Below are 10,305 nucleotides of genomic sequence, written 5' to 3' on the forward strand. Positions count from 1 at the left end.
ACATGTACCAGGATACAGTGCAAAGCTTGTGTAGTGTTCATACAGGTACAGAGACTTGGATGGCTCAGGGGCAGGAATGGTTACTTAGAGTGCCAGGCTATAGATGTTTCAGAAGGGACGGGGAGGGAGGTAAAAGAAGTGGGGGGCATGGCACTGCTGATCAGAGATAGTGTCACAGCTGCAGAAAAGGAGGGAGTCATGAAGGGATTGTCTACTGGGTGTTTTTTATAGACCACCCAATAGTAACACGGACATAGAGGAGCAGATAGGGAAACAGATTCTGGAAAGGAGTAATAATAACAGGGTTGTCATGATGGGAGATTTTAATTTCCCAAATATTGATTGGCATCTCCCTAGAGCAAGGAGTTTAGATGAGGAGGAATTTGTTAGGTATGTTCAGGAAGGTTTCGTGACACAATATGTAGACATACCTATAAGAGGAGAGGCTGTACTTGATCTGGTATTGGGAAATGAACTTGCTCAGGTGTCAGGTCTCTCAGTGGGAGAGCATTTTGGAGATAGTGATCACAATTTGATCTCCTTTACCGTAACATTGAAGAGGGATAGGAACAGACAAGTTAGGAAGGTGATTAATTGGAGTAAGGGGAAATATGAAGCTATCAGGCAGGAACTTGGAAGCATAAATTAGGAACAGATGTTCTCAGAGAAATGTACGGCAGAAATGTGGCCAATGTTCAGGGGATATTTGCAGGGTATTCTGCATAGGTATGTTCCAATGAGACAGGGAAAGGATGGTAGGGTACAGGAACCATGGTGTACAAAGGCTGTTGAAAATCTGGTCAAGAAGAAAAGAAAAGCTTACAATAGGTTCAAAAAACCAGATAATGATAGAGATCTAGAAAATTATAAGGCTAGCAGGAAGGAGCTTAAGAATGAAATTAGGAGAACCACAAGGGGCCATCAGAAAGTCTTGGCTAGCAGGATTAAGGAAAACCCCAAGGCATTCCACAAGAATGTGAACAGCAAGAGGATAAGATGTGAGAGAATAGGACCAATCAAGTGTGACAGTGGAAAAGTGGGTATGGAACCGGAGGAGATAGCAGAGGTACTTAATGAATACTTTGCTTCAGTATTCACTACGGAAAAGGATCTTGGCAATTGTAGGGATGACTTGCAGCGGATTGCAAAGCTTGAGCATATAGGCATTAAGAAAGAGGATGTGCTGGAACTTTTGGAAAGCATCAAATTGGATAAGTCTCCGGGACCAGATGAGATGTACCCCAGGCTACTGAGGGAGGAGATTGCTGAGCTTCTGGCAATGATCTTTGCATCATCAATGGGGACAGGAGAGGTTCCTGAGGATTGGAGGGTTGCAGATGTTGTTCCCTTATTCAAGAAAGGGAGTAGAGATAACCTGGGAAATTATAGACCAGTGCATCTTACTTCAGTTGTTGGTAAGTTGATTGAAAAGGTCCTGAGAAGCAGGATTTATGAACATTTGGAGAGGCATAATGTAGTTAGAAATAGTCAGCATAGCTTTGTCAAAGGCAGGTCATGCCTTACAAGCCTGACTGAATTTTTTGAGGATGTGACTAAACACATTGATGAAGTAGATGTAGTGTATATGGATTTCAGCAAGGCATTTGATAAGGTAACCTATGCAGGGCTTATTGAGGAAGTAAGAAGGCATGGGATCGAAGGGGATATTGCTTAGTCAATCCGGAATTGGCTTGCCCACAGAAGGCAGAGTGATTATAGATGGGTCATATTCTGCATGCAGGTCGGTAACCAGTGGTGCGCTTCAGGGATCTGTTCTGGGACCCCTTCTCTTCGTGATTTTTATGAATGAGCTGGATGAGGAATTGGAGGGATGGGTTAGTAAATTTCCTGATGTCACAAAAGTTGAAGGTGTGGATAGTGTGGAGGGTTGTTAGAGGTTACAGCAGGATATCGATAGGATGCCAAACTGGGCTGAGAAGTGGCAGATGGAGTTCAACCCAGATAAGTGTGAGGTGGTTCATTTTGGTAGGTCAGATATGATGGCAGAATATAGTATTAATGGCAAGACTCTTGGCAGTGTGGAGGATCAGAGGGATCTTGGGATCCAAGTCCACAGGATGCTCAAAGCTGCTGCGCAGGTTGACTCTGGTTAAGAAGGCATATGGTGCATTGGCCTTCATCAATCGTGGAGATACGTGCTTTTAGGCGTTTGTATCTTCTGCTTGATGAGAGAGGGAAGGAGTGAGAATGTCCATGGTGGGTGGAGTCCTTGATTATGTTGGCTGCTTTACTGAGGCAGCAAAAAATGTAGACAGTCCAAAGAGGAGAAGCTGATTTCTCTGATATATTGAGCTGTATTGAACCCTCTGCATTTTCTTGCGGTCACGTGCAGACCAGTTGCAGTACCAAGCCATGATGCATCCATCTAGGATGCTATCTATGGCACATTGATGGGGACATGCCAAATTTCTTTAGCTTCCTTAGAATCTATTGGAAGTGGTGGATACACTGTAGAAGCAAACAACACAGAAGTGGGCCCCTTCAGTTCACCTCATCGATTCCTGTCATGATGCCTGTGTCTAGATCAAGATTCAAGACTGTTTAATGTTATTTTCTGTACACATATCTAAGGAGAATGAAATAATTGTTATTCTGGATCTGATGCAGCACAAAAGATAAAAAAACACAATAAATATAAATACATAAGATAGCTTATATACTTTGATCGTATGATCATAAAGAGACACTTGGTTGAACATAAGGTGACTGACAGGAGATAATAAAGTACTGGTGGAGTTAGTGGGTGGAGGTATTGATCAGCCTTACTTCTTGGGAAAGGAACTGTTTTTGAATATGGTTATCGTGGCTTGGATACTACATAGGCTCCTCCCTGTTGGGAGTGGGACGAATAGTCCGTGAGCAGGGTGGATGCAATCCTTTAGACATTACTGGCCCTGTTCCAGTACCTCTCTGGATACGTCCTTGATAGTGGGTTCGCTGGTGCCATTAATGCATTGGGCGGTTTTGACTACCTGTTGTAGAGTCCTCCTGTTCACTGCAGTGCAGTTTTCATACCAAGCAGTGATGCAGCTCGTTAAGATGCCTTTTACTGCTCATTTTTGAAATGACACGTATGAATGTGTAAAGACCAGCTCTCTTCAGAAACTGGAGGTGTCGCTGAACTTTATTGACTGTGCACGATGTGTTCTGAGACCATGAGAGGATGTGCAAGATGTGGATTCACAGGAGTTTGAAACTGTCAGCAGTTCCCACTGCTGTGTCACTGATATAAAGAGGACTGTAGGTGATTGAGTTCTCCTGAAGTCAATAACCCATTCCTTTGTCTTGTTGATATTAAAGTAGAGGTTATTTGCTTGGCACCGGGCCCTGTGCTCTTCCTTCTCCTCTTTGTAGGCTGTTTCGTCATTGTGGTGGTGACTCTTATGTCATCAGCGAACTTGACGAAGTGATTGTCCGGGTGTTTGGCCGTGCAATCATATGGTTGTAATCCAATTTGCAGTATAGTATTCCTCTATACCTTATCTATCCCAAGTGACTTTTCAGATGACCTTTAATTGTTGTAATCATATCTGTCTCCACGTCTGGCAGTGTAAGCCTTTAATTGTAGGTCACTCTACCCGGGGAAAATGATTCTGGTAATCTATCCTATCTAAGACCTTCATAATTTTGTAATGATCTATAAAGTCATCTCCTGCCACATTATTGATCTGCTTTCATCAATCTCCTCAATAAGCTTAGATTCATGAGACATGATATCCTCTGCACAAACCTATGCTGATTCGTAATGTGCTTCCGTCTTTCCAAATGAATACAAATCCTACTCCTTAGAATCTTCTCCAGTAGCTTCTCTACTACAGTGAAAGATGAAAACTAGAAATGCTGTTACTGTTCTGTGATGGAAGAAAAGAGCTAAGATCAGAAGTACGTTCTATTTCTGTTCATTTTCTGTTACAGCAAATTTTGAAAATCTAAACTCCTTATTTATTTAGAGCAGAGGTTCCCAGTCCATGGACCCCTTGCTTAATGTTATGAGTCCATGGCATAAAAAGGGTTGGGAGCCTCTAAATTAGAGATACAGTGTAGAACAGGCCATTCTGGCCCAATGAGCTGCACTGCCCATTGGAGCAAACTCACATATTCATGGGAACGAACGTACAAACTTGCTTACAGAGAATACCAGAATTGAACTCCAGACTCTAGTGCTGAAATAACATTGTGTAGTTGCAAAATAAACTCCTGTGAATGCATCTGCAATAATTGATTACGTCAGAAGTCCTTATTGCTATCTTTATGAAAAAAATCTGCAGCAGAGCAGTTACATAAATCGCCCTGATGTTTAACCATAAGGGAAGGATTAAGATAGTTGCAAAATGTGGGGGTAGGTGCTGTAGGAAGATTCAAAGTTCAAAGTAAATTTATTATCAAAGTACTTATGTCACCATATGCTATCCTGAGATTCATTTTCTTGTGGCTATTCACAATAAATACAAAAAACATAATAGAACAATAAAAATTTGGACAACCAGTGCTCAAAATACATCAAATTTTTGTCAAAAAATAAAAACAATCAAAATAATTAATATTGAGGACATGAGTTACAGCATCCTTGAAAGTGTACAAGACTAACATTATACTGTACACAAAATACTTCAATTTAGATTAAGATAATGGATTACGACGTGGTTACAGATCATTCTGAAGCTTAGTCTCGGTGGATGTAGAGGATGGAAATGTTGATCTAAGTGTTGAATGACCAGAGAGCATAATCTGCAGCTGCATAACTCCTCCACTAACTAGCAAGGCAGCCTTTCTGAAAATCTGTCAATAAATTAGAATCATCTTTTTATTACCACTGACATGTGAAATTTCTTGTTTTGTGACAGCAGTACGGTGCAATAAATATGAAAAGAATGACTAAGTTACAATAAGGAGTATTTTAAAAAGTCATACACAAAGAGCAGTGAGGTAGTGTACATGGGTTCATGGTTCATCCAGAAATCTGAGAGCAGAGGGGAAGAAGCTGTTCCTAAAATGTTCAGTGTCGATCTTCAGGCTCCTATACCTCCTCCCTGACAGTAGTAATGGGAAAAGGGCATTTGCTGGATAGGTTAGTGCCCATAATGGAGCTGGCTGAACCTACAACTGTCTGCAGCTTTTTCCAATACTGTGCATTGGTGCCTCCATACCAGTCAGACTGTTCTCCACTGTACATCTGTAGAAATTTGCTAAAGTTTTTGATGACATCAAAATCAGATCTAATATCACTGGCGTATGTCATGACATTTGGTGTTCTGCAGCAGCAGAACAGGAGCATAATAAAAAACTATAAATTACAGCAAGAAATGTATATAAAGTTAAATAAATAATGCAAAAAGAGAACAAAGTGAGATAGTGTACTGTACATGGATTCATTGTCTGTTCAGAATCTGATAACGGAGAGAAAGAAGCTGTTCATAAAATGCTGTATCAGTCTTCAGGCTCCTGTACCACCTCCTGATGGTAGCAATGAGAAGAAGGCATATCTGAGTGATGCGGGGGCGGGGGGGGGGGGGGGTTGTCCCTAATGATGGATGCCGTCTATTTGAGGCATCACCTTTTGAAGATGCTGGAGACATGCCAAATTCCTAATGAACTGTAGCTAGAGGTGTGACTTCTTCATAATTGCATCAACATGTTGGATTCAGGATAGATCTTCAGAGAAGTTGACACCCAGAAACTCGATACTTAATAAGATAATATTTAATGGTAAAGTAGTACAAGCTCAACTTTGTACTTTCAGCTTTGTTTATCCTCTTCTTGAAGAACATCTTCAGACTATTTGTTTCTTTGTTCCTCTTCATGGGCTTTATTACACAAAGTTCAAGTTCCAGAATCTGACTGTACATATACTGTATACAACCAAGCAAAACAATGTTCTTCTGGACCACAGTGCACCCACAAAGCATATTACACACAGCACTTATACCAAAATCTAGTACATAATTCAAAATGGATGTAGTGCACAGCACAGGTAAACAGTGAACTAGAGCATTTAGCTTCACCGTCTTTGTTGATTTCAGTGCACTCATCCATATCGTTCATGCTGGATTTATGCAGTCAATGTTACCTGCCATCTGGCTGATGTTTACTGTTTAACACTGGTCTTCCAGTTCTTTCTGTAGATCCTTCAGTTTATCACAGTCTTCCTGAGCTTGTAGCCTCACATCCAACTGAATCCCTCGCACCAGCAGAATGTTGTGGTTTTAACACTGTAAACTGAATCTATAACTTAAAAAATGCCATCATTTATGTGTTCTGTGGGTGCACCGTGGTCTGGAGGAAGTGTTTTGTTTGGCTATGTTATGTGTAGTCAGATGACAAACTTGAACTGAAACAGTGATCATCCCTATATTTTCTTTCCCTTTTAAAAGCACTGTATTTTGAACAATAGCATGGTCTATGGATTGCATCAACGATGTTATGTCACGTTGGATCTGACTGTTTATTTATTATTGCAGCTTAACAATTCATTTGCTTGTATTTTAAGTAGTTCTTGTATACATGAAACTGTTTAGTATGCTTCCTGGTGGTCACAGAATGTATGTGCAATTGTTCATTGTGTTCCTTAGTAGTTACATTGCTGTAAATCTGGAAAGTTCTGGAATCTTCTCTTAGTGTTGCATTATTTGAATTGGGGTATCTCCTTGGTTGATTCTAATCTAAAAATTTAAATGGAATTTTCCTTATCTATGTAGTAGAAAAAGAGCTGCACCACAAGGCATGTGCCATCTTAGTTCTTTTGTCTCTCCCTTCGCTTAGTAGACCCCTATCAATTTACTTAGAGATAGTGCACAGTACAGAACCTTCGATCCATGCCACCCAGCACCCACCAATTTAACCCTAGTCTAATTACAGGACAATTTACAATGACCAATTAACCTACTAAATGTTATGTCTTTGGACTGGGAGAAACCAGAGCACCTAGAGGAAGCCCACACACACAGAGGATCTCCAACCATTGGGCCTTGACCTCTGGACTTCCGATCAAACTTCAGGCTTTGAACTAAACTTCTGATTGACCTTTGGGCTTCATTCTAGTCCTCCAACCGACCTTCAGGCTGCGATCTTGACTTCCAAATGTTTGTGAGTGTCCATCATAGGTACAGCCCTCCCTATCATCGAAAACATCGACATCAGCCATTGCCTAGGCATCAAAGATTAGAGATCCTACCATCTGGACCATGCCATCTTCTTGCTGCTATCATCAGGCATTGATACAGAAGCCTAAAGTCCTTCACCACCAATTTCAGAAGCAACTATACTGCTGTGCAACAGTATTGGACACATATACATATATAGCTAGGATACCTAACAATTTTATACAGTGCTGTATTTGTCAACGTTGATCAGAGAGTGAGTTTGTAATTCTGGCAGGAGCAAAGGGTGTTGGGAATGATAAAGGTGGAGTGCCGCAGGAGGGATGTGGAACAGATGGTGGAGAAGGAGTGCCAGAGGTGGGGGTGGCATGAGTGCAGTTACTCCCAGCCCTGAGGCACCAGGCAAAGTAATTTGATTACAAGCAATTGGTTTATTAATCATTACAGAATGTCTCTCTGGTGCTTCCCTCTCCCTTTCCCATTTTCCCCACCATGATTCCCCTCTCCCTGCCCCCTTCCCACTCTCAGTCCTCAATAAAGACCCATATCAGAATCTGGTTCATCATCACTCACAAATGTCATGAAATTCGTTTTTTTGCAGCAGCAGTGCAATACGTGAAGACACATGATAAAATAGTGCTGTGTAATACTTGGGGGCACATGGTAAAACAAGTTGTAGTCAGCATGGTTTCCTCAAGGGAAAATCTTGCCTGACAAATCTGTTGGAATCCTTTGAAGTAATAACAAGTAGGACAGACAAAGGAGATTTGGTTGATATTGTGTACTTGGAGTTTCAGAAGATCTTTGACAAAGTGCCACATATGAGGCTGCTTAACAAGCTACAAGCCCATGGTATTACAGGAAAGATTCTAGCATGGATAAAGCAGTGTCTGATTGGCAGGAGGCAAAGAATGGGAATAAACGGGGCCTTTTCTGGTTGACTGCCGCAGACCAGTGGTGTTCCACAGGGGTCTATGTTGGACTGATTCTTCTTACTTTATATGTCAATGATTTGCATGATGGAATTGATGGCTTGGTTGCAGGTGGAGGGGTAGGTAGTTTTGCGAAAGTAGAGAGCTACAGAAGGACTGAGACAATTAGGAGAATGGGCAAAGAAATGACAGATGAAATACAGTCAAGAAGTGTATGGTCATGCACTTTGGTAGAAGAAGTGAAAGAGTTGAATATTTTCTAAATGGAAAGAAAATACAAAAATCTGAGGTGCAGAGGGATTTGAGAGTTCTTGTGCAGGATTCCCTGAAGGTTAATTTGCAGGTTGAGTCTGTGGTGAGGAAGGGAAATGTGATGTTAGCATTCATTTCAAGAGGGCTAGAATATAAAAGCAAGGATGTAATGTTGAGACTTTATAAAGTACTGTTGAGGCCTCACTTGCTGTATTGTGAGCAGTTCTGGGCCACTTATCTTAGAAAGAACATGCTGACATTGGAGAGAGTTCAAAAGAGGTTCACAAAATGATTCCAGGAGTGAATGACTTGTCATATGAAGAGCATTTGATGGCTCTGGGCCTGTATTCACTGGAATTCACAAGAATGAGGGGTGACCTAATTGAAACCTATCAAATGGTGAAAGGCCTTGATAGAGCAGATGCAGAGAGGATGTTTCTGATGGTGAAGAATCTAATACCAAAGAACACAGCCTCAGAATAGAGGGGAGTTCTTTTAGAATGGCCATGAGGAAGAGAGTAGTGAATCTGTGGAATTCATTGCCACAGCAGCTGTGGAGGTGAAATCTTTGTGTATATCTAAGGTAGAAGTTGATAGATTCCTGACTGGTCAGGGCATGAAGAGATTTGGGGAGAAGGCAAGAGACTGGGGCTGGAAGGAAAGATGGATGAGCTATGATGAAATGGCGGAGCAGGTGCAATGGCCTATTTCTGCTCTTATGTCTTATGGCTTTATATACAGCTTATGTGGTTTTATCTGACTCACTAAACATAACTGGCAAAATGCCTGCTTGTTCTTACCAGGAACATCAATGTGGTCGACAAAACCGGCTTTTGATTACTTGGTGCCTCCAAGACAAAAGTGCCAATTTCTACCTTTAAAATGCTTTGACAGTCAGCTAAGGGCATGTGGCCTAATTCTGCTCCTATATCTTATGATCTGTGATGCAGATGTTTGGAACATTTTTCATTATACCTGTACCACATCGTACTTGTACAATTGACAGTAAACTTAATTGGACTTGTAAAAACTTTATAAATGTCATCTGACAACCGAACTTCAAACTTTTGGTCAGAAAACTGATGTCCAAGAAGTTCTTTACTGGGCCAAGTAAATGTTACATTGAACTCTAACCATGGATTGGATGGACTAACACATTTAGCAGAACAGTGAAGTCATGTATATATTGTTGGAAAATATTTCATGCATTTGATGTTCATAGTATCTTTGTTAATCAGGTGCAAGTGTAATCTTCTGAGGCCTCAGAAAAAATACTTTGATGGAAATGCCATAACTGTGGACCCTGCCATGGAGTCTGGGTGCTCTTGCAGGTGGGCAGATGAAAGAAGACAGCTATCACGCAGGTGAGAATGCTCACATTCCAGCCGATGAGGGTTTCTTTGTAATTGTATTTAACTCTCATCTTTTGTTTCATTCTTGTCAAATCTTGATTGAAGCAAAGCGACAACAACGCTCCCTGCTTACCTTAGTCCACATTCCGGGAAAGCAGGTTTGGATCGATGCTGTTTAGAGAGTGGTATTAATTAGCTTTTAGCTAGTTTGATGACATTAGCTTTAGCTAGCAGCCCTGTTGGTTTAACATTTATTTTCCTCTGTCTTGAATAGTTGTTATTAAAAGTCAGTGAACTATTCATTCCGTGTCTGTGTCTCTCCCTCTGCACTTGGGTTATCACTGAACTCCTGTCAAGAAAAGCATAAAATTCTGGGAATACTCGGCAGAAATAGTTTTATCATTGACAGGAAACATTAACTCTGTTTCTTCCACCACAGATGCTGCCTTACCCGCTGAAAATTTATGTTAAAGATCTCAAGCATCTGCAGTTTTTATTTGCAATTAATATATTTTTAATATGTATGGTTGGGAAGCTATGATGATTCATCATTCTACGTGTGAATGCATACATTCATTAATATTGTGAGTTCCCTTGTAGAAGAGCCAGCAATCAGACACACAAGGTTTGTATCATAACTATGCCAACTTT

General features: G+C 40.9%; 1 protein-coding gene across 1 annotated transcript in view; it reads left to right on the forward strand.

Moving 5' to 3' along the window:
• ska1 (spindle and kinetochore associated complex subunit 1) overlaps positions 1 to 9,954 on the forward strand; it is an 86,939-nt gene extending 76,985 nt beyond the window's left edge. Inside the window, exon 7 of the mRNA XM_073064082.1 lies at positions 9,541 to 9,954. Within this exon, the coding sequence (XP_072920183.1) occupies positions 9,541 to 9,560 (20 nt within the window). The 3' untranslated portion in view covers positions 9,561 to 9,954. The remainder of the gene's footprint in view (positions 1 to 9,540) is intronic.
• Positions 9,955 to 10,305: the final 351 nt, after the last annotated feature.

Source organism: Hemitrygon akajei, chromosome 13 (assembly GCF_048418815.1).
Source record: "Hemitrygon akajei chromosome 13, sHemAka1.3, whole genome shotgun sequence".
NCBI classification, from domain to species: domain Eukaryota; kingdom Metazoa; phylum Chordata; class Chondrichthyes; order Myliobatiformes; family Dasyatidae; genus Hemitrygon; species Hemitrygon akajei.